At 40.7% G+C, this 24,818-nt stretch overlaps 1 protein-coding gene across 1 annotated transcript in view; it reads right to left on the reverse strand.

Annotated features, from left to right (window-relative positions):
• IQGAP1 (IQ motif containing GTPase activating protein 1) overlaps positions 1-24,818 on the reverse strand; it is a 60,749-nt gene that overhangs the window by 5,487 nt on the left and 30,444 nt on the right. Inside the window, exons 12-34 of the mRNA XM_054388215.1 lie at positions 23,733-23,896; positions 23,216-23,376; positions 22,586-22,710; positions 20,402-20,565; positions 17,466-17,556; positions 16,221-16,388; positions 15,748-15,890; positions 15,262-15,432; positions 13,617-13,700; positions 13,450-13,521; positions 13,285-13,354; positions 12,642-12,850; positions 11,510-11,665; positions 11,192-11,355; positions 10,154-10,378; positions 8,738-8,878; positions 8,564-8,648; positions 6,129-6,361; positions 4,868-5,000; positions 4,458-4,560; positions 2,557-2,692; positions 923-1,010; positions 565-777 (exon numbers count right to left, since the gene is read on the reverse strand). Coding sequence (XP_054244190.1) covers positions 565-777; positions 923-1,010; positions 2,557-2,692; positions 4,458-4,560; positions 4,868-5,000; positions 6,129-6,361; positions 8,564-8,648; positions 8,738-8,878; positions 10,154-10,378; positions 11,192-11,355; positions 11,510-11,665; positions 12,642-12,850; positions 13,285-13,354; positions 13,450-13,521; positions 13,617-13,700; positions 15,262-15,432; positions 15,748-15,890; positions 16,221-16,388; positions 17,466-17,556; positions 20,402-20,565; positions 22,586-22,710; positions 23,216-23,376; positions 23,733-23,896 — 3,299 coding nt within the window. The remainder of the gene's footprint in view (positions 1-564; positions 778-922; positions 1,011-2,556; positions 2,693-4,457; positions 4,561-4,867; positions 5,001-6,128; positions 6,362-8,563; positions 8,649-8,737; positions 8,879-10,153; positions 10,379-11,191; positions 11,356-11,509; positions 11,666-12,641; positions 12,851-13,284; positions 13,355-13,449; positions 13,522-13,616; positions 13,701-15,261; positions 15,433-15,747; positions 15,891-16,220; positions 16,389-17,465; positions 17,557-20,401; positions 20,566-22,585; positions 22,711-23,215; positions 23,377-23,732; positions 23,897-24,818) is intronic.

Consider the following 24,818-nt stretch of genomic DNA (forward strand, 5'->3'; position numbering starts at 1 on the left):
CATTTCTGATACATACTAACAACAGTACAATTGATTCTAATTGGATCCCTAAAGGCAACTATTAATTCACTTTATATGTTTCTTTTGTAATGTGTGATTTAAAATGCATTGTCACTACAGCAATGTACAACAGCATTACATCACTTCTGCAAGTTTGTCTCAGCTCCCTCCTCTATTTCTTTATTCTTTAAATAAAAATAACCTTTGGAATGCCTTTAAGTCATGAGCAAAACTCCCTCGAATGAGTAAGTTTGTCAAAGGTGCAACTTAAATTAGTGAAAAGGATCAGAAAAAAAAAAAATCAGGACATCCCCTCCAAGCTACAATCCTCTTCCTTGAAGTGCCTGAGGTTCTGGCAACACCACTGGAGAAAACACAAACGTGCTGTAAGAACAAACAATTTCCCAAATGCCAAGAGGTGAAAATACTGTGGCAAAATGCAGACTTCATCTCTGTAAACGAGCAGTCACAAAAGCTTGCTCCTCCTGAAAACTAGTGCCAGTTTCATAATGCTGCAAACTGTGGGAGAGCTCCACTAGGATGAGTAGGAAACCACTGGCCTACCTTTGCGATGTCATTGATTAGTTCCTGGTATTTATTTTTTTCATTTACTTTCCCCAGTTCTGTCAACTTCTTCAGGCCTGTCCTGATTTTGTCCTTTTTCCCTTGGAGACTTAAGTTGCCATCTTCCCTTACAGAGAGAGTTTTTTTCATCTTATCAGGAGTTTTAGCATCACGAATGGCCCGTTTCTGCATAGCTCTCTGATGCTCTGCTTCCTAGAAAAAAACAAACCTGAAAATTACAAGTTCGTACTGATGTGAACACAAGCAAGACACAAAGGCAGATTCCAAGTATACCCACATATACCTAGATAGATGACAATTTCCTAGCATAAAAAGAATGCAGTAAACAACTTCATACTTGCTCTGAGGTAGCTGGAGTTTCCAAGATTTCAGTCAGTGTCTCCCCTGGCTGGAAGCGGATTACATCAACAATTAAACATTTTGTGCTGCAAAGAAATCAAGGAGAATAGGAGAAAAAAAATTAAACTGAAAGACTATCAGAATACTGTTCTGTTCTGCAGTAATACCAACATTACTGGTTTATCTAAAGTCAGATTAGCACTGGATGCAGGCTTAGGTTAGACAAGACTGGAGCTCTGAGAAGTACTGGTTCCCTGACAGGGTCACCTGTCTGAAATTGGGTAAAGCAGGTAGAAGCAACAGTGAGTTTGTGCAGCCAGCAAAAGCCTGTAAGCCAACTTTAATACTTTCTAACAACTATCAAAAAACTCCACAGTACTATTTTCTTATGTGTATGGTAACTGAGCCAAAGCAGATCCCCAACTCAACTCTGGTGATAGACAGAGCCATTCCTACAACTTATCTGTGAGTTAATTGCAGCCAGTGCCCACTGAAGCAATTTTCTCCTTAAGCCACACAACAAAATCAAACAGCACCTTCAGTACTTCATAGTCAGGCTGGATTTATCTCTGGCATTACACAAAGCACATGACATGCACACCTTCCTCTTCTTCCACATCTTAGATGATGACTAGCACAGCTGGTAAAGCTTTACTTTTGAAATCAACATCACCTTCTGGCAGGTAGAGAAATACTGATGTGCCTTTTGAGAAGCTCAATTAATTTAAAGTTATCCTTGGAGGAAAGATTTTCTTCTGGTCCATCTAGCCCAAGTGTAAGATGATCTAAAGAACTGTCAGTTAACCTATCTAGTGTCTGAGCAGGAATACATCAGAGTGGGTGTACATGCATCAGAATGTCAGGTAGCTGCTCTTACACATCTCAGCAACAGGAATTTGCTTAAAACCAGTCAAGATTCAATATTAGTACTAAATCCTCCAGAATAAAGAGGAGTTCAGTAATAAGGAAATTCCTTGAAGGCCATTGCTCTCTTTCTGTTAGACTAATAATACAAGCATTTGCCAAAAAACCAATTAGTCTACATCTATTAAGAATCAAGTTTAGGGGGCAGCAAGTGCAGAGAGAAGGGGACCACAACATAAACCAAGAGAGAAGAGTAGCCACAACAAAAATATCCTAAGGAGGCATTTCCCACAGACAGGCTGTGTAATGAAACTTACTCTGCAGAAGCCCCTAAAGATAGCAACAGGGTTATTCACATATTGCAGCCATTCAGTTACCCTTAAAATTCCCATGCCATAAATAGATTCATCTAAATTTCACATTATGCTTCAGAGTTAAAACTCAACTGTGATGAACACTAGGGAGTAAGATTATTTTTACAAATTATTCACATGAAGGTAAATCCATCTGCTGCTGTCACACATGTTCACATCCAGAGAGTTTTCTTTTCTGGTGGTTTTTACTTCCAAGGTAGACTTTTAAAGAACACCAAATTCAACAATGACAAAGAATTAAGATGAAAAACCAGCTGCAGCATTGAAAGAACACGGAGTAACAGTCCTACAGTCCAATTACACTTTGATTCTCTTTCCTTCACGTGGAGATTAACTAAAAATTCAGGTCACTCGCTTTCGTGAGAAACATACCAAGTAGTTATCCTTTACTTACTTCAACAGAATTGTCCTTGCATCCATCTCTGCATTCTTATCCCCAGGAACATCAAATTTGTTAGTGAGTGTGAGAGAAACCTCAGTCTTGGCCAGCATGTCCCGATTGGGGTCATTAATGTTGCCAAACCCTTCACCTGTCAAGCAGAAAGAGTTCTATGACTAAATCATACTTTATGTTCTTGCCTGCTAGAGCTTTCTCTGCTTAACAGACCACAGAAAAGCTATACTGTTCCTTATACTGTCAAAAGTATACTTCAAAAGCCAAACATAGCTTTTAAAAAGATCATCTGCAAGGTACTTGAGATTACTTCTTCACAAACCTCATAGAATGCACTAGCCAGAAAGGCACCACAAAAATCACTAGTTCATATGCCTTAGAGATGTGCATTCAACACTATAGCTCACTGTCTTTCTTCTGAGTAGATGACCTGCCTTTACATCCATGCCCTCATTAGAAGGAATTTTCAAAGCTAAAAGCAAAGGCCCTGTTGACAACCAAACCTGTAATCTTCTATTAAGTAAGTTACCCTGCCAAAAGGGAATTGTCTTGCTCTCATTGTGTCTGAACTCTCATCAGAACAATTCTTAAGATGCCTCCCCTTTTTAAAAAAAGGGTTTGCAGCACAATAAAACCATGACATGGTTGTGTGGACTTTTCTTTCCTTCAGCTGGCTCTGGGGAATGAGCTGCACCACAAACAGGGCCACATCAACTCTTTCCAGGCCCTCAGTGGGCTGAGAGGGGAGGAGATTCATGAGCCACCCTGGGAAGATGTGGTCTCAGGTAAGGAGTACCCATGGCATGCATGTTTATGAACACAGGAGTTCATGCAGGCAGGAGAAATGAAATGGTGAAGAAGAGTAGGCTCTATTTAAACTCAAGGTCTAGGCTTGTTCAGATAATACTTCTTATGTTCTGTTCTTTGCCAGTGCTTGGAAGAAAATGTGCTAGCAATTGTTCCTTTAAAAAGGTACCTTTCTCATCAATCAACTTCATAGCATGGCTTAGGTTGGAAGGGACCTTGGAGATCCTCTACTTCAACCTTCCCACCATGGGCAGGGATGCCTCTCAAGTGTCAAGGTGAGCAATACTCTGCCAGTTATGCCTCCTCCACCCCACCCCATGATTTCACACTCCAAATAGCTGCAAGACAGAATCCAGACGGGAGAGAGGCCTGTGCAACTCTCCAGGGTTTGTTATCTACTGAAGCAGTGAATCATGGCTCAGGTTTTTAGGAACTTTTCACAGATTAATGAAGTCAGTTCCTTCCTCCTCCAGGCAGATCGTTCAGCCTTGAGAAAAGAAGGCTTAGGAGAGACCTTATCACTATGTTCCAGTATTTAAAGGGTTGCTACAAAGAAGATGGAGATTCCCTTTTCACAAGGAAAAGATGAGGGGTGGTGATACAAGTTATCTCTGGGGAGATTTCAACTGGACACGAGGAAAATTTTTCATAATGAGAACAATCAGTCATTAGAATATTCTCCCCAGGGAAGTGATGGAGTCCTCAATGTTGGATACTCTTCAGATTTGGCTAGACAGGGTAGTAGGCCATCCTGCCTACACTGTGCTCTTGACAAGAAAGTTTGGACCAGATGACCTTGAGGTCCCTTCCACTCTGGTATTCTGTGATTCTGTGAAATGGTTTCAGTGCAATGGAACTAAAACCATGTCAATATCAGCCTGTCTGCTACAAACTTCTGGAGTGGGGTGAGGCATTGGGGGTTGGGAGAAGAGAAAGAACTCCTGCTTTTTTTCAGGTAACAAGTTCTGCAGTCAGAATCTGCTGCTGCTTTTTAGCATGTCCGCCCTGTGATGATTCCTTGGATAGTTTTTTACTGTACTTCAAATCATTTAAGGTCATATCACTTATTTCTTAAGTACAATAAACTAGACCACCTATTAAGGACTCAATTGTAGGAACCTCTCCGAGATCATCCAGCAGCTCGTGAATTGGATCATTGTGCTCAGGAGCAATTGCATCTTGATGGTCTAAGAGCAACTAGATGAACAGAAAGAACATTTATGCTGTTAAACATTCACTCTCTTCTAGACAGTAAAATTACATTACTTTGAGCTGGTAACTTTTTCTCACAGATCTTGATTCACTGCACTCCAAAGCAGCAGTATCAACACTCAAAGCTGTGCCATTATCACATACACAAATACTTTCCAAAGAAAGTTAGAGAAGCCACAAGCAAATTACTTAATTCTGTATTATTATTCTAGATAAAAGTATTTGATAATCACATTTCAGCCAGAAGCAGCATTCTCTTTGTAAGGAGCAACTGTGACCAATGTATACTTACAGTGTGTGTGTTGATGATTTCACCAATAGAAATATAAATAACTGGTTTAGTGAGAGTCACCAAGTCAGAGTATTCATCAATATTAAATTTATCCTGCAATTCAGGAACTTCACAGGCAGCCTGAAAGAAACGTCTTCAGGAAAAAGGAGAAGAAAAGAAGGCTCAGAATGACTCCAAGATCAAGAGCATTAACTCCCCATGACAAGCCCAAGCACAGTTTCTCTTCTCTAAGCTAATGGTACATTGTGGCAGGCCACAGTTTGTCACCTTTGGTTTAACACGTCAGAAGGAACCCAGTAAATTCAGCTACTGATCCTGGCCATGTTAACACTGGGTTGTTTTCAGCATTCCCAAGACCAGTCTGTGGCTTGCTGGCCTTGTTCACACACCCTGCTGCCTTTTCTATAGTAACACCCCTTGCTCCCAGCAATCTCTGTTTTTCTCTCTTTTCCAAAGTATGACCATCTTACGATGGTCATTCTCAAGGAGAAGTTTACTTCTACTACATGAACAGCTAAATGCCAACCTGCTTTATTTCTGAGAACCACTGGGTTTTCCGTGGTATGTGTGTATCCATTCTAGTCAACCACATATGAAGTATCACAGTAAACATGTGCAAAAGTTACATTTATTATTGAAACTTCTGAGTCAAAATACTTCATTTTGCAATCTGACTAACATACAATGTATCATTTAGGTACACAGGGCAACAAAGATGATTAGGGGACCAAACCATCTCTCTTAAGAAGAGAGGATGAGGAACTTGGGGCTTTTTAGCATAGAGAAGGAAAGGCTGATGGAGGATTTTATCAATGCTTATAAATACTTCGAGGGTGGATGGGACCAGTCTTTTCTCAGTGACAGGACAATGGGTAATGGGCACAAACCTGAACATAGGGAGTTCCATCCAAATGTGAGGAGGATCTTCTTTGAGGGTGGTAGAGCACTGTAACAAGCTGTCCAGAGAGATGGTGGAGTCTCCATCTATGGAGTCATTCAAAACCCACCTGGATACTGTCCTGTGAAATCTGCTCTGGGTGATCCTGCTCTGGCAGGGAGGTTGGATTCAAACTCCATAGGTCCCTTCCAACCCCCATCATTCTGTGATATTTTATCGCTAATCCTTATGGCAATTTGGAGTGCCAAACTGCACTTACTTTCAACAGAATGCTTATTTGACAGAGAAATTTTAAACATGACGAATTACTTGCAATATTACCCACTGCCAAACTCCCCAGCTCAATCAGCCAAGGCCTTCTACCTGAATTTCTGGTACGACTGCGACAGGTATTCGTTAATGATGCTCAGGTGTGCATTGTCTCCCATGAACATTTTGTTGGATGCAGCATGCTGCAACATCTTGGCGATGGAACCCAGGTTCCTGCGTTGGTCTGTGGTCAGCTGGCCTCCAGCTGAAAGATCAATGATGTCAAAGGCGTCTGGTGCCACAATGGCTGGGTTCATGTAGCGATAATAGAGCAAGTTGCCAACGATCTGGTAAAAGTTGAGTGAAAAAGGAGTGCATCAACAAACAATGGTACAGAACCCAACCAAATTTCATTGAAACTACTCTGTGCTTCGAGGCAATTCTTTTCTTGTAAGCCACAGGCCCCTTCTGAGATAAAGGTTCTGCTGTGCTGCTGTATACAAGAGTATCCCAAAGAATCTACAGTGTAAAATAATAAGGAAATAATAATTTAAAAAAAACATTAAGATGCAGTAGGATGGTCAACACAAAGGGGAAAGACAGCACAAGTAGCCACAGGATAACGCAGCAGCAGATACTTCTATGCATAAAGACTTAAAACTAACTCACAAAAATGTAAGGACAGGAGACAAGTTAACAATGGACTACTTGTATGAGAATGAGAAAATCTACTAGGAGACTTAAATGTAATTGTATTAGTCTAAAAGAGGGCAGAAAGAACATGGTATAGAGGAACCTGGTAAGGCAGTCTCAATATGGAACAAGAGCTAATCCTTAGAGAAGCAAGCAGACTTGGCTGCCATCTCCAGCAAGGCAAAAATGGTAAGGAAGTGTGGCACACTAAGGAGCCAAACTGAGAAAACTACTTTCCATTCCTTCTCCAAAGCCCTTTTTTTTTTCAGAGCAATTTTTCAATATGACAGCAATATTTTCAGGCACAGACTCCCAGTTAGTAACTGAGAGAGCATTGAATCCAGGGTTAAGAAAAATCACAAGCACAGAAGACAAATGGCATTTGATGCTTTAAACCCCAATTTCCTTAGTCAAATGTGAGCAGCAATAAAGCTCATGGGACCAAAAATAAAGATGTCACATATCCATATGCTCACAAATGTACTTCTGATTTCTATTTGATATTTTGCCAAAAGTAATTCCAGCAATGGAAAGGCATTAACCCAACATGCTGATGTAAAGCGACAGTTCTCACACTACATGCTCTAAGATTTTCTGGTGGTTCACAGAAAATTGCAGAGGGTTAAATTTTGGCTAAGTTAGTTGCCACAAGACTTTAATGCACAGAAGAGATTGGAGCCTGAATAAACAGCTGAAAAGAGAGAGAAAAACCTAGGCAGCCATTGCTGAGCAGCCCCAGAAATATTAACTGCTTTCAGTGAGGTCATAGTTTTGACAATGGTTTCACGCAAGCCCCTGGCGTACTCTCACGGATTATGCTGTGGGATAACTGCAGTGAAAGTTGTTTACTACCCATAATAAGAACATGCATCTGTGAAAGACACTGTTCTTATAACTTTCAAACTTGCAGGACTGAAGAACAGTCTATTATATAGGTAAGTTTGGTTGCTAAAAAATCTGAGTAGCCATTGCAATCGACTGCAGTTTTGACTTTCACATGGCCAGGTACATTGTTTCCATGAGGATTAATGAAAACTGCAGCTTTCCACCTAAATTTACAGATGGAAGAAATTAATTCACCTGCATAGAAAGAATCGATGTCTCAGAATGGGAAAGCACAGAACTAGAAGAGAGAAGAAAACAGCATTCAGATTGGTAATTATGTTGTAATGAAGCAGAGGCAGAGAAGTTTAAGAGACGTCAAGTATTGTAAGATCCAAACTTTGTTTCATTAACAAGCAAAGCACTCACGGTCATAAAGGCCTTTCACAATTACTAAAAGCCATAAACCCAAAATTATTATCAGAGTGCCTACTATTAGGATCTTTTTAGTTCTCCAAAGGTGCTGAAATACAAAACATAAAACTGGCTGAACATCATGGAATGCGACTCTCTAAGTTGCTACCAAAATATCCTGCAGTGTTAAAAATAGGGGAAGAATTAGGAGTATCAGAATTTTGCACACAGACTTTTTAACTTGACACTGTCTCTTTAAGAAAGGTGCAGCTGACTGTCAACATACCAGTAAAACCAAGGTTTACTTTCTAGGAGCAGAAGCACCCCAAGTCAGGAAACCTAAAGAACCAAACGCCAAAGATACCAAAAGCAAAGCAGAAGCAACAGGATAGCTCCTTCTGAACAATGCATTATATCTCAGGTGATGTATACAGAGCTAACAATCAAAAGCCCGACGTGAAACACTGTCTATCCATAGCAGTAAATAAATATGCTTTATATAGGTTTATATAGGTTTACATGTACTCCTCTCCACACATACACCCAAAGAACAAGAATGAGATGTGCTTGCCACAGCCAGCTCGACTGACAGCCATTCACCAGGCTGTTAAGATCCTCACCTTCAGAAGCTCATCCTCACCAGCATCAGGAAATTTCTCATGCAGGGAGTCTTTCAGTACCTTGGCAATGAAACGCATTCCGTAACTTCAAGAGAAAGAAAAGGGCAAATAAAACTGCTGCAAGCATGAAGCCACCAGCTTCTCAGGGGTAATACTGTGGTACGCCAGACTCACGGGATTTTGTCCAGTGAACTAACAATGGCAGAGAGAAATTTGTCCGTCACACTCCTCATGTTTCTGATTGAGGCGTCCAAGCGCGTCCTCACCTCTTCGTGACTTAGAGCTTGTTCGGGTGTGACATCGTACGGCAGTTTGCTGCGTGGAAAAAAGCAAAGCTCAGGGTGAGCATTCCTCAGCATACCTCAAGAGCATCTAGCTACACCAGGAAACAAGCTTGGCTGCCAGGAGCTGTGCACTGCCTTCAATTAACCTTTTAGTCACTGAAAGAGATGAAGACTTCTTGCTTTTGCTACTTCCACTTCCCCTTACAGTGGTCACTGTGAGAAAACGCCTAGCTAACTCAAAACTATCTTTTTACAGCGTGTACATATGCATGGCTAGGCAAGAAAGTGGTACTTTCTTGCAGTGGTAACTTCATGTAACATGCAGTGGTACTTCAGTGTGCAGATAAATTGGTGAAAAAGCAAGCTCCACATTTCAACATAAAGATTATGACACAATTGGGCTGTCTGTGTGGTCCAGACACACACCAGAAGCCCACAGTATCGATCAAATCAACTTAACATTACTACTTTTGGGCTCTGCTTCCTGCCAATAGCACATTTTCTCCACCAGTTGACATTACTGCACAATACTCCAGTGAAGGCAGACAGAAAAAGCAGGTAATTTTTAAAAGCATCTCCTAAATTTCATGTAAAGACAAGGAACCGAACACACATCATCACCTGCATTTTTAACATGTCCATAATTTTGAACTAGGTACAAGACAAGATATATGACTGCAAACTGCTTTGAATGGAGAAACTCACTCATCTGCATGTCTTTTTTTTGTTTTCCAAATATGTTAAAAAACCCCACAACCAAAACAGCAAAACACAATAAAACCCTAGAGTTCTAGCAAATCTCCTACACTAGAAGAAAAAGAAACCAGAATACACACACACACAAAAAAAAAAAAAAAAAAATCACAGTCCAATTGTCATCAGCACTTGATACTAATTAGAAAGATTCTAGGACTAAAAGAATTGCAATATTGTGCTGCTCCTCTGGAGAAGAGATTTTGTTGGCTTGGAAACAGTACCTAAGTTAACACAACATGAACAGATTGCAACACAGAAACAATTCTCAAATATGTTTTCTTACCATGATTTCTTTTAGGTTAGAGGGCATCCCATAGCTAACTATCAGGCTGACACAGGCAAACACCCAAGAGCATTTCTGCTTCCATCTCGTTTTCAATACCCTCACCACCACCACCAAAAAATAATCTTTAGATGAAAGCTATCTTGAGGAGATGGATAAGCTGGCATGCATTGGACAGATGCACACAGTGAAGCCAAGAAAGGTTTGGAATGGTTAAGTGAGCAGTGCAAAGCAGCCAAGCAATGTTTAGAAAAACACTCCCCATACCTGGCCTCGCCAGTTTGAGACTCCATCTGGTTAACCCAAGACTTGTAAATATCCACTGGATCAGTTTTGATGTTGAGTGATTTGTCTTCGATGATTTCCTTAACCACCGGTGCCAGGATCTGCCTCAGGGCATTCTGACCACGGGCACCACGGTTGAAACTTACCACCATTTTAATAACAGTAGGATTCCCAGTCACAATTTCATGTATTTGGTCAACTTTTGACCTGAAGAAGAAAGAATCTGTGTGAAATGTGAGGTATGCATAATTCTGGCAGCTTTAGATATGTTTCTTGGCATAAAATAAACTGTTGAAGAGCAATTGCCCTCACAAAGCATTTCCCTATTTGAGCATTTCCCTATCAGTTTAAGGGGGGAAACTCTTTTAGAACTTATTTTTTTCAGGGCATACATCATTTTCATGCTTAAGAAACATTCCAAAGAATGCTGAAAGTAGTTACTCAAAAATGTTATTGCGCATTCTTCGCAGCAAGTTGGGCAGCTCTGCACAGTAAAGAGCTGAAGTCATGGAATACTGAGATCCTGAGGCCCAACCAGACAAACCAAACATGCCCCAGGACATTCAGGGTCCCCAACCCTGACAGTAAACAGAAATGCTAGACCATAAAGCCTCTCAGTTTCGACCTCCTCATCAGCTTTTGGAAATCCAGAGAGCTTTGAGTCAGCTCACTCCCTAGCTTGTAAAGCCTGAGTTTGCAGTTTGTTGAGGTGTTTATAACCAGCCACTAGAGAATTGAGATTAGACTGAATTTTAGGATGAGATTTGCATCAGATTAAAAGTAGCTCCCATGTTGAGCAGTGAAATCTTGATGAAGTAAAACCCCTCATGCAAAATGGACATACTCAACTCTTCCTCCATAGACTATATTAAGAACAGATATAAAATGGAAAGAGAACAATGAAGGGACAGGTAAGCATTATCTGCCTATCAGCATGGGGCCTAACATGAAAACTGCCTCAACTTGAGAAACAGCCAAAATTGAATCAACAGCAAGAACGTGCTGTGTGCTACCACCTACTTGATCTCTTCCTGCAGTGCTGTTTGGAAAAGCCGCAACAAGAGGTACTCCTCTCTCTGATTGGAGGCATAGTTGTACAGTGTGAAGATGACAGAATCCATGAACTTTGTGGATTTGTTTTGAGGCATCTGAAAAATCAGCTTGGCCAAGTAGGTTGGGTTTGTCTAGAACAACAAGAAATATTACTCAGTGTTCACGTCCACACAGGCCAGTATAGCTAAGATCTATGGAGGCTTAAAACCACAGCGCATAAGCAAAGTCTGTGCCAAGACATGTAAGACTATGACAGGTTACCAAACAGGGCTAGAAGCTGCTTACCTGAAGTAAGTAGAACAGATGCTGATAGGCCTCCAGCTTTTCTCTCTTTTCTTTGCTCAAAGCTTTCAAACCTCCCCTCTGTTTGTTTAGCATCATCATGTCAGAGAGCTGTTCCTTGTTCTTCTTGGTAAGTTTTTTGCTATGAGAAACAACATCCTGAAAAGAAAGAATAGGGACAAATTCCACTCTAAGTATTTTGTAACAGGCTATATTGCAAAACAATTGTATCTGAGAGCCCACTTCTCTTGTATAAGGAAAGGCAGGGCCAAGGTATGCCTGGGGCTGGTAAAGTGAAGCACTATTTGCTATGGCAGCAATTTCTCCAACTGGAAGCACATGTTCTGCTTTGTCCCCAGCTTCCTGAATTTGTGCAAAAGCCTAGAAGCATTAGTCACTCTTGGCAGCAATTACTACCCAAGCTAGTAGCACCCCAATGATGACTGAAAATGTTTTCAAAATTTGGCTTAAAAATCTAAAACTCCTGTTTCATACTCAGCTGGCTCGCTACTTCTACATACTCCAACAGTTAAGGGCACTTTCTGCTGCAGGCACCAGCAGTCTTCTTCTGAGATCGGTTTCACTATATCAACTGAGGACACTAGAGTCGTGCCATCCAGGCCCAAATGAAAGGCTAACTAGAATTTCATCTTGAAGAAAAGGCAATGTTGTAACAGTAAGAGCTTTTTTTTTGTGAAATCAATCATATCAATTAAGCAATAGAGGGGGCCTCCTTTAACCAGCAAACACACAATGGCATTAGCATGCCTCCTGCCTCCAGAATCAACCCCCTTGCTTTAAGCTTGTGACATGTCACTTCTTTAACCACAAATCAGTAACAAAACAGCCTTCAAACAGACAATCTATTGCATTCATTAGGGTCAAGATAGTCTGATGCTTGTTTGTCCTTTTTTAGCTTCAGGTCCTGTTTCTTTCCCTCCTGGCTTTCTTTCTAAGGATATATACTAAATTAGTGGAAGGGAGGAAGACCATGCTGGGAGTAAAACCTGCAAGGCTGGGGAAAAGCTTTCCACCAGGCCTGACCAACTGTCACCCAAAGCCAAGAGCTCTCCACACTAACTACTGCTGTGCTCAGTTCAGTTTGTAGTTGGTCTCCCAGCAGCGCATTTCCTACCTGCAGTGTAATTTTGTTTTTTACTAGCAGCCCGATTTTGATGTCCATGAGATTGAGGTCATTTTCCAGTTGCTGATTGGATCGGATCAAGGTTACAACGTCCTCACGCAGTCTCATTAGCTCAAACTCCTCCTGAAAATCTTGGTCACTCTGATCAAGCAAGTGGACAAATTTCCGAACCACAGCCATAGGAGGGTTTTCAGCATTAACTGAAAATAAGCAAGAAAACATCAGGCGACAGGAAACAGAAGTAAATATATGCCTGAACTACGTTTAAACTGCACATCAAGAGCAGCCAGAATAAAATTAGCATCACCATTTCTAAAGAGATTATGACATTTTTAATTGCTTGGTTTGAGTAAATCATGAGAATAGCAAACAATAAAGAACAAAGTCAACCAGCCTAGGGCAGTCCATGACACCAAAGTTAACTGTAAGACACAATCCAGTTTTTCAGCAGGAAAAGTAACATCTGGAATAAAGTTTTTTCCCTCACCCTCAGAAACTACCTACTTTTCACATTGCCCTACTAACTTCATCTCAACTGCTCTTCAAAATCATCTTGATTTTATAGATCACACTCACATCATCACTTGCAAATAGATTTGAGGCACATCAGGTTAACCCTCTTGGCAATACTTACTGAGGGTTTTGTAGTCTTCTCGTGCTTTGTTTGCTCGAATAAAGGCTTGAATTTTTATAACATCATTTATCTAGGATTAAAAAAAAAAAAAAGAAAGCACTTGACTTCATTCTGGAGTGTGCAAAAAGTCAAGCATTGAATTCATTTAGCAAGACAGTCCCTTACATGGTTTCTGAAATACTGCAGACGATCTCTGTAACGTCTTCTGGCTTGATACATCCTGGTCAACGATTGAATCTAGAGGGTTAACCAAAATACTCAGATAAAATCCTTTCCTATGAAGTTCATTACTCAAAAGTTTACCAAAGAAGTCATCAGGAAGCCTTCACTACCTTCACTACTTGGTCCTTTTGTGCTCGCAGGTAATCCAAACGGGTCTGATATGCCTTCCTCTGCTTGTAGCCGCGCCACTGGGACTGCAAACAGAAAACAGGCACCAATCTGACTTCTCTTATTAAAGAAAAGAGATTACAAATCTGAGCTTCTTTCTATTCCTCAGCCTCCAACTTCCCTTTTGGCTATGTAAAACTTGAAGAAGACATGCTTATCATTTTATGAGATGTAAAGTATGAATGAAGCCTTAACTATTTCACCAACGGTCATTATGAGAGTCTTGAAATCACCCTGTGAAGAGTCCAGGCTTTCTGAAGCCCACTTAAGAGATCAAGGAGACAGCAAACCAGTCAAGGTGACAGAAACTGTTCTGTATGTGGAACATGGACTCACTGTTGGCAAGAACAGTGATGTAACATTATAAGCCTTTAGAGCACACTCATAGCTACTGATATTTGGAACAGAAGCTAGGCAAGGGTTTGAGCTACACTTAATGGAGGGAGTCTTATTTTTATGAGCTGGGAGTGGGTTTAGGGTTTTGTGGTGGGATTTTTTTTTCAAATATACATGCAAATATGCATGCTACTTAGACAGAAACAAACACATACATACAGCTCAAATAATAAAGTGATAATAGGGTACAAAGCATCTATTTCATTTGCATACATTTCAGTTACAACACCAGAGAAAGATCTTTTCATTGTTCTCCTGTTAAATGTGCCCAATCTCACACTGAATTATCCCTTCATCTCTTTTAGGACCTCAGTCCTTCAAACCTCTGCATAAATTGGAATGGAAGTAGAATCTTATTCAGAAATACTTGAAAACCATGTTCAAGTAGAACCACAGCAGCAATTTAAATGGTATTATCACCATAAAGTCATATGACACTTTGTATTGTCCACTTCCCAAAACAATTAATTTGGCAACAGAATGATACGTAATGATTCCTCAAGTTTTTCTCTTTCCAATTCTGCCTGAGAAGATTTGATTGATTATATATAACATCAAATAAGAAGGACAGGGAACTGCTTGAAAGAGTCCAGGACAGAGCCACAAAGATCTCCCTTACGAGGAAAGGCTGAGGGAGCTGAGTCTCTTTAGCTCGAAGAGGAAACTAAGGGGTGACCTCATTCACATTTATAAAGATGTGAAGGGCGAGTGCCAGGAGGACGGAGCCAGGCTCTTCTCTGAGATGTCCAATGATAGGACAGGAGGCAGTGGGTGCAAGCTGAAGAGTAGAAGGTTCCATGTGAGCATAATGAAAAAAAACTTTTTCACTGTGAAGATGGCAGAACACTGGAACAGGCTACCCAGACAGGTTGTGGAGTCTCCTTTTCTGGGGACATTCAAAACCCACCTGGATGAGTTCCTGTGTGACCTACTCTAGGTGATCCTGCTCTGGCAAGGGGCTTGGACTGACTGATCTTTCAAGGTCCCTTCCAACCCCTAATTGTTCTGTGATTCTGTGTAAAAAAGTAAGTAATGTAACAAAACACTTTGGGAGAAGGAAATACCTTTAGATAAGTCACAAAATGGAGTGAAGACAATTGTATGCTGTAACTGTTTGAACTGTCAATAACGTTGTGCACAGAACACAACTGCAGAGAACAAGTTTCAAACATAATTGAAGAACATCATTACCTGAATGCAAGTGATTGCTGGGACTTGTTTCTTCAAAAAATTCATTCTTGAGTTGAACTCCTGACGAACAAGATACCCTCGACAGCAAGCCTGAAGTTTTGTAATCAGGTTCTCGTTAGCCAACCACAACTGCTCTCGGTTGTATGCTGCAGTGACTCCAGATATGGTGCTCTGCATTCATGTCATGGTAGGAAGAAGAGCCAGAAAAAGAGAATGGATATACAAGGAATGGGATCTACTTCATCTTTCTCTATTCTGCTTATGAGAAACTTTGAAGTTGCCTTTCAATTAACACCATGACCAACAGGACAAGTGTTTCTGAAATGAGGCAAGAAGTTCTGACACATACAGTGTGGGAAATAAATGCATTGCTAAGTTCATTAACACAACTACAGCGTTGAGTTGTTTCCTCTTAGAGCTGCAGTAAAGAAGGGAAAGGCAAGAAGGTCAACCTTTCAGAGAAAGGGCATGCATTATTTACCCTACCTGTATCTCCTCCCGTGACAGCTGTGTATCATTTTGCACAAATTGCACTGGTTCATCCCATCCTCCCTCTTTGGTCCGCAGGTTATGATAATAATGATAGCCTCCTCTGACCCAGTGTCTCACCCATTCGCTGCCATTGCCTCCTAAGAGCAGAAGCTGCAGTGTTAGTCTCAAAAAAACAGGTGTCTTCTCTGTCCTGCATACATAAGTTACAACCAGACACACAGAATCCACATATACAGATGCTCCCTCCTCTGAGCAAGAGAAGAAATATTTCTGAGACCCTAATGACCTCATACAACACATTCTACAAGTGGAAAACATTCTTCTAGTCTTTTTATTTTTCCAACCTTACTCCACAAAGCATTCACAACTGTCACCTACAACACAAGACTTCTTTCTAGAAGTTTTTTTACCCCTTGTTGCAATAATTTTGAATTGATTTCACTAACAGCTAGCTACTTGAGGTTTACCTGCTGCCATTTTTTTTCTCTTGACTTCTGACAGCTCTCGCTGGTACGTCTCAGCGCATTCTGGAGTGACTCCATACAGCCCAACATCCGGTGAACGCAAAGCACTCAGGGTCTGGCCAACATCACCATGCTCTACTGCTTCATTAATAGCCAGAATTCCTAATGAGACTTTGATAACGTAAGGAAACATGTTATTTGGGCATTCAGGGACTCAGTGACTCACAGCAAACAGAAAAACAGAACAGAGCAAGGCAACACATTTACAGTTGCAAGGGGGAGTGTGTGTGTGTTTATACAGACAAATATTTAATTGTGTTTAATTACAAAATATAAATAAAAAAAGCAACCAGACAACTTGCAGTACAGAGCTCTCTTCAGTATGGAGTGTCTAAACAGACATATTACTGTACCTAACAATACATAATTTATGTGCCCCAAGTACCAGTATGGTGCTCATTTACCACCAATATCTCTCAACAACACACAGTGGAGAAGTTTTAGAAGTAGAAAGCAAGACTTTTACCAGCCTACCAGAGATTAAGAAAAATATAAGGTGACCTCAAAGCAAGAAAAGAGTTTACTAATACTGTACAAGTCAAGCAAAACAAGCAGACAGGTGCAAATGTTGAATGCAATGCATATACAGAGAACAGGCCATCAGAATGTATCAGAAGACTTCCAAAATCTCCATGTTTTGTGAAAGAGAAAGCCTCTGACAGAAACACAAAGCAAAGCAACAAACAAAAGGAAAAAATAGTGAAGCAAAGAACAGTTTCTGGAGACAGAAATGGCCTCATTATAAAGACTGGGAGGTAACAATAGGTGGGCCAGTCCACCTGCAAACTGCTAAGGAGCAAAGGTGGGTATCACCCATGTGCATTATTGTCTGTGTTTGAAACAGATGTGAAGTAGTCTGGAAATACTTAAGAGAAGCCAGAGAAGACGGCAGTATGTCACATAAACAAAGGGTGTTAGGTGCAAATGACAAAACAATTTGATGGAAATTTGCTCAAAGAGGTATTACAGTCATACAAATATGGTAAAAAGGCATATTCCCCAAAAGGTAAGAAATTCTTCAAACATTAAATCTGACACTCACTCTTCAAAGTAAAATTACTACAGCATAACTGCATTTTATTTCCTTTGCCACATTTACCTGACATTTCTAGCTCCTAACCTTTACTTTAGTAACGAATATTTGGTTGATAATAGGGGCTGACTGCAATATTAGGTGACAATACTTACATCTCTCGGACTCCTCTGTGTCCTTGTTTGCCCTATGAATTCCATCCTGAATTTCATCTAGCCAAAGTACAGCTGTTTCATCCTGTGTATCCTGAAGAGAAGTGAATAACAAAAATATAAAGTCATAGAATCATTAAGGTTGGAAAAGACCTCTAAGATCATTAAGTCCAACCATCAATCTGACCCCATCATACCCACTGAACCATGTCCCAAAGTGCCATGTCCACTTGTTTCTTGAACACCTCCAGGGATTGCGACTCCACCACCTCCCAGGGCAGATTGTCCCAATGCCCAACCACTCTTGAGGGAAAGAAATTGCTCCCAACATCCAACCTAAACTGGCACAACTTGCGGCTATTTCCTCTTGCCCTGTTGCTAGTTCCTTGGGAGATGAGACCAACCCCTACATCTCTACAACCTCTTTTCAGGTAGTTGCAGAGAGTGAGAAGGTATCCCCTCAGCTTCTTCTCCTCCAAACTGGACAACCCCAGTTCCCTCAGCTGCTCACTCTACCTGTTCTCCAGATCCTTCACCAGCATTGATGCCCATCTCTGGACTCACTCCAGCTCCTCAATGTCCTTAGAGTGAGGGTCTCAAAACTGAACATAGTATTCGAGGTGTGGCCTCACCAGCACCCAGTACAGGGGGACAATTCCTGCCCTGGTCCTGCTGGCCACACCATTGCTGATCTGGATCAGCAGCCATCAGGCCAGGACGGTGGTGGCCTTCTTGGCCACCTGTGCACATGTTGATAGTTCATGTTCAGCTGGCTGCCAGCCAGCACCCCCAGGTCCTTTTATGCCTGGCAGTTTCCAGCCACTCTGCCCCAAGCCTAGGGCATTCAGGGAGTTGTTGTGACCCAAATGCAAGACCCAGCACTTGGCCTTGTTCAACCTCATACACATATACAGGCCAAGGATAAAAGCACCACTATTGTTGCAAAGTGAAATAACCTACACTAAACAGTAACCAACAGAGTAGTTCTACATATCAGAGAGAATAAGACAACTTCAGTCTAACTGACTTCCACACAAGGATATAGTGGGCACTTCTGACTAGCTAGGAGCTCTATGGCATTACCAGATTGAACACCAGCTCCCAGTCAAAAGCTTTTCTCAGGAAACAGAACAAAGAAGAAATTCTGCCAATGGGAATCATTCCAATAAGCAAAGAATACAAGGCCAAGAACTCTGTTCCAGTTAGTCCTAAAGCTGCACTTGCAAAAAAATCAGTCCCTTGACAGAACACAGCTACCAAGAGTTCCTAAAACAAAAAGCTGTCCAATGCACATCTGTGAGCAGAAGCTACTAACTCTTGGGTAGCTAATGTCACATCATGCTCCTCTTGTCCACCTCCACAGAAGTTCACAAGCATGTACAAACTAGCAGACCAAAAAGTGCTGAACATACTGTGGCTGAGTGCACATACAGAACAGTCAAAGCCACATTCTAAGCCTCTGTTTCAACAGATTGCTTGTCAAGGAGCAGGGATCACAGAATTTTTGCTGGGATTTGAGAGTAAGTCAAATCAACTAATGGTGCATGCTTAAATTTGAGAGGAGGAAAAAGACAAGTGTTTAGCAAGTCCCAAAATACACATAAGAACAATGACCCAGCATTTGCCAAGCGTAGCTTCTCCCCACCCACTGGTGCTTCCTGTAGGTAACTGCTGAAAGGAATGCTAAGACCCAACAGCTACCCCTCTAACAACTCTGGCTGTACAAACAGAACACAGGAAACATTTACTTCTAGTATGGAATAATCATCACACTGCACAAAAAAGCCACTATTTACAGTGTTCAAGAGCTTTAGGGCCAGGGTGGAAATAAACATTTCATTATATACCCTCCACACTTGCCCACTGTTTGGGTGGGTCAAACTGGCATGCTTCACGATCTTCAATTCAAGAGACTAACATGTCTTTCACTGGCAGATTCCATCTGAAAGCCCAGACAGTCCCACAGGAGTACCAGCAACAGCTCAATACATGTCCAGGGAGGTGGGGAGAAAAATCAAAGAAGCCACTTATACTCTAATCTTTACCAGCAGAAGTCAACCCAAAGACTCCCCATTCACAGAATCAACTGAATGACATTTTGTGGTGAACTGCAATCTCTCTCAGTCCCAAGGTACAGAAATCACTTGTTAGTAAGAAACAGCTGACCTGAGATAGTGACTATTTCCCCCACAATGTTACTTTATAAGATGACCTTTCCATTTCTAAAATTACTGCCATGCTGCTGGAAGAAGCCCTAAACTAAACATATGCCTAAATAAGGTGATTTAACAAGAAGTTACCAGCAGGGCCTGGCACAAGCTTAAGTCACACTAAAAGAGTTCATTATTTCATTCTGACTCAGCCGGAGGAAATGCTTCAGCACAAAATGGGTTCCTGAGGAACATTAACCCTGTCAGGACTGCAGTAGGAAGATGCTTACTGATTTTCATCAGAAATGCATGCAGTTTTCAGCTACTGCCATCAGCTAACTTATCTTTAGTGAAAATAAACTATTTTTTTTTTTAAATCGTCAGGTGGTCATTACAATCCAGTCTTTAGTCTCTACATAAAATTCTGCTCTACTACTAGAACAGTAAACTCCACAGCAGGAAAAAAAAAAAAAAAAGACAAACCAAAAAAAAACAACCCCACAAACCACTTTCAAGCCACTGCAAGCAGAGATGTTTGCTGCTACTTGGTAAATAAATAAGAAAAACATCAGTATCCCATCCACACTACTCAAAAATCAGTTGCATGCATACATGTGCACTCTCATTATCATTCCTAAACCTGTCAGATGAGCCTTGCTCTTCCTCTCACCACCTTCACAGAATCACAGAACGTTAGGAGTTGGAAGGGACATCCAGGTATCATCAAGGCCAATCCCCCTGCCAAAGCAGTGTGAAGGTCTTTCCAGAGGTGTATTTAGTTGCACTCACCTGTGCTTTCTCTCTCTTGGCTCGAAGTAATGTATCCTGGTAATGTTGGGCTACCTTTGGGGCTACACCCTCCAATTTTGCTGCAGGTATCTGTAAGGCTTGAAGAGTCTTCTTGGAGTCCCCTTCATCCAGAGCTTCATTGATAAGACCAATTGCCAAAATCCCTAGGGAGGGAGGTGCAGGGGAAGAAAACACAAAGTTCCATTATTGATCAATGATAATCAGAAGAAAAATGCAGTTAGCTCTTCCTAAGCCAGGTATTGGTTGAGAGCTACAACGATCTTAACAGAAAATACTATTTACTAGTAAAGAAAGCAAGACTACTTCTCCACCTAAAAGTAATCATAATGCCTGGGCACTGCAAATAAAAAAAAACAACAACAACAACAACAACAACAACAAAAAAAAAAAAAAACTAAACAAAATCCACAACAAACACACACACCCCCCCAAACCAAACACCAAAAAAACCCAACCCTAAAAACCACTCAGATGCACTACATGCTGGGACAGAATTGAGTCCTCAGATGCCCATCTTAGGCTCACTATGAGAGAATTATCAAAGTCCAAATCACCCATTACAGATTTCCAAAGTTCTGGCTTCTCTGGGAAGAAATCTTCACATGAAGCTAAAGATTTGCATGGAATACCATTTAAAAATGCAGTAGAAAATTTCTATTAAATATTATGTAGTATTAGCTGCACTATCAGAGATGTGGATGCTATTCAAGTACAGCACAACTTACTATTTGGTTTAATAAACTAAACAAAAAATAAGTATTTTATAGCTAAAAGCAAACAGAACCTACATCATACATGTCCTAACTACAGCAACCATCTCCTGCAAATGACAAAATAACTTCAATTGAGATGGACCCTAGAGGTCATCTGATTCCATCTGAACCCTAATGATCCATTCAAATTATGGCTTGATCACTGCAGAACAGAGAGATCTTTTAGGCAAAAGTAAGGAGCTCAGCATGGGGATTTCCAACTTTGGTTAATGTATCCAAAGATTGTGACTTTTTATTCTACACAGAAAAGAGAATCACAGAACAGAAGTTTATATGGAAACCAGAACATCTTAAGGAGGAGGTGTTGTTTGGATGAAACAGAGATCAGGGAAAAATGTATGTTCACTGCAAGAACCAGGATGACTAAAATGGCTTCTATCAAAAAGCAGGTATGATAACTGCTTGGAAAAGGGAACTGAATCCAAGTAGTAATTCTGTCCCTTAGTTTGCTAATATGAGCATGACAAGACCACTCCATGAAACAACAACATGTTACAGCTCCTCAGTAAGAAAGTATTTTTTAACTTAACTATTTACTTTGATAATGGAGAACAAAGATATATGCTCATAAACCTTGAGTACCTTCTCCAAATAATTTAGCATATGCACAGACAAGAGGTAAAGTGTCCTTGCATAAGGGCATATATGAAGATTAAAGAATTAAAAAATTTCCTGTGAGAACAGCTTCTCTCATTACAGAATCTTCTGCACCTCTTTTTACAAGTTAAGGAGTGTTATAAGACTTTGGCTGTGACTTCTTACAGAGAGAAGATGCCATGAAACTCGCATCCCGGTGTGTGCAGGCACCGGTGTGGGTCTGTGTTTGTGTGGTTTCAATAAATCTGCTCACATGACCCAAACAGGAAAGCCAGCATCTATTTGCAGATCCAGGAAACAAGTTAATCAAGACAGCAGGCTCTTAAAATTTAACCCTTTCTAGAAGGTGAGACAAAATTCAACAACTACACAACAGAAGTGGCAGAAGACACCTGTTCGTCTCAGTGCATGATACAAACTTTACCATCACCTCCACATTTGTGGCAAATCTCTCCCCTTTCATGATGCAAGGTTTGAGCTAAATATTACAAAGATGACTTGAAGGTGAATGTGATGCTACTTGCACATACACAGGAGGCTTCCAGTACTAGTCATAACCAAAATAATGGTCCTTTAATTAAATTGGAAAAAAAAACATAGAAAATTAAATCACTTGATGCACAATCTCAGAAGAATCTAAGAGTAAGTGTGCTTCACTGTGCTATTTTCAAGGACTCCTATCTCCACTCTGGATTTCAAGTCAGCTAATACTGTCTTGAGAAAGAACTGCTCCAATTTTTTGGTTTGCTGAACCTTTCATCATTAAGGTCAATCCCAGTCTTTTATCTCTTACTTTCATGCTCTTCATGCACAGCTATGTTCACACGATCAACACATGCTTGGATATCATTCCATGTGATGAATTCATTCCCTTCTGCACGTGCTTGAGCCTTCAACTTCATCAAATCATCAATATATCTGTCAAAGGATAAAAAAGAAAAACAACAATCATCACACTGCCACAAGTTGGCCAGGGAACATGCAACACAGCATGAGAATTGTACACAAAGTGAAAGAGGTAAGATGAGGGTTGAAAGTGGAATAAATATGGAAAGAGGGGAGAAAGAGCAAAGGCTGCATGCAGGATGGTCAGCCCAGATGGAAAACAATCAACAAAAGGACTGAAACACTGAATGAGGGTCTAAGGCAAAGAACAGGGTGGGTGAGCTGGCATTCTGTGACAAAGTAATAGTGCCATAACATGGTTTTAACGTGAAATCTGTGAGAAAGAGCCGAGACAGTACTGGAATCAGACCAGTAAGAAACAGTAACTACAACACCAAAATGGAAGAGCCAATGGAAATTAAATCAATTCCATAACAAGGAATGACGTAGGAACATAAAGTGTAAGAAGGGAAAATATTCACCAAGTCACAGAATATAAGCAACATCAAGGAGAGACATGACTCCTTGTAATACCCACCTCTGAGAGTTCTCATCCTCAATGTTTGTAAGCCCTGTGACAGGACTACTCAGCTGTTTCCACACTGAATTCACATCCCCTGAATCCAAAGCCCTATTAATCAGGGCTACAGAAGACAGCATCTCTATAGCAACAGATAATTCTGGATGGGTGAGGTTACCCTGCATACAAAGAAGACAACAAATTAATTCCACTTCCTCTTTTACAAACTATTGCTGCACAGAGAACACAGAAAAGAGTATTTGCCAGAACAGATATATAAAAAAGAAAAGGGACAGCCTTCATGAGATAGAAGTAGGAAAATGAGTATCAGAAACAAAGCTAGAACAAATAAGAGATCAAAGTAGAACCTTACAGGGCCAAGTAGCTCAAGACTTAAGGATTAAACTTTACATCAGAACAGACTGAACACCAAAGCAGTTCTATGAGGACTCAAGACAGATCTGTTCCTGAGACCACATTTAATGATATAGACAAGATAGACCCTGTGATCCATAAGAGAGAAAGTGGCACTTGCTTCAGGGCTCTGTTGCTGCAGGGTGGCCAGCTCCCTTTGGTAAAGATCTGCAGCAAATGGATAAACCTCTGGTAACTGGGCCTCTGGATTCATCATTTCTGCCACAGTCTTCTCAGCATCACCCACTCGAATTGCAGAATTAATTCTGGCTACTGCTGCCAGCCCTAGAAATTCAAAGAGGCAGCATAAATAAAAAGGAAGGCAGACAGCTAAGTCCTCAGTAACAAGGGCACTTTGATTTCATCCAATACCTAACAAAAAAAAATAATAATTTCCTGTGCTGCAGGAAATGACTGAAGCTTTCTGATCCATACTTCCCTGATTAATTTTCTATTACTGCAGAACAACTGACATAGAGAATATCTTCTTTTAAATAAAGCTTATATTTAGTACCAGTCACCTATTTGCCTGGTTATCAAAGGATTCTTCTGCCATTTCAGTCTTCTCATAGTATGAAGCCTCATTAAAACAAATTTTTGGATGGGTAAGTAAGTAATAACTTTTTCTTCCTGTCTACATCTACCCTGAATTCATCCTGCTCAAGGCACTAACAGCCACTTCACAGTGGGCACAGATCAGCTAATTTTCAAAGTGCACAAGTAGTTAAAACACCAAGGCCCATGCTGAACAAGTAAGGTATTTCAGAGGTAGCCTCCTAGTTACTAGGCATTACATTCACTACTTTCCTCTTGTACTCTAAACCTTCTTCCCCTAGCTATCTAGTAGTCTCCTTTCTACTTACTATAAATGGAACTAATTGCTCCTACACAGCCAGAAATTCTTCTCCCGAAAAGAGCTCTGTATCAGGAGCATCAGTCAAGAACCAATCAGCCATCATGATCTGCATTGTATTTGCTACCTAATATTTAGAAACAGTTAAAGGTTCTGTAGTTCAAAGTAAGATTTATGCCAACAGTCAGCAGGTAACCCAGCTTTCACACCTCATGGAGTGATCCAGATTTTCTTCCATATGAGTTTTCATGCTATGGATCTGAATATTCTAGAAAAAGAAGTTATTTAAGATGATTGTGGGAGTACCATGTTTTTTACAATATTTCAAATGATGTTCTATCCACCAGTATTGTA

This window comes from Indicator indicator, chromosome 16 (assembly GCF_027791375.1).
Source record: "Indicator indicator isolate 239-I01 chromosome 16, UM_Iind_1.1, whole genome shotgun sequence".
In the NCBI taxonomy this organism is placed as follows: Eukaryota; Metazoa; Chordata; class Aves; order Piciformes; family Indicatoridae; genus Indicator; species Indicator indicator.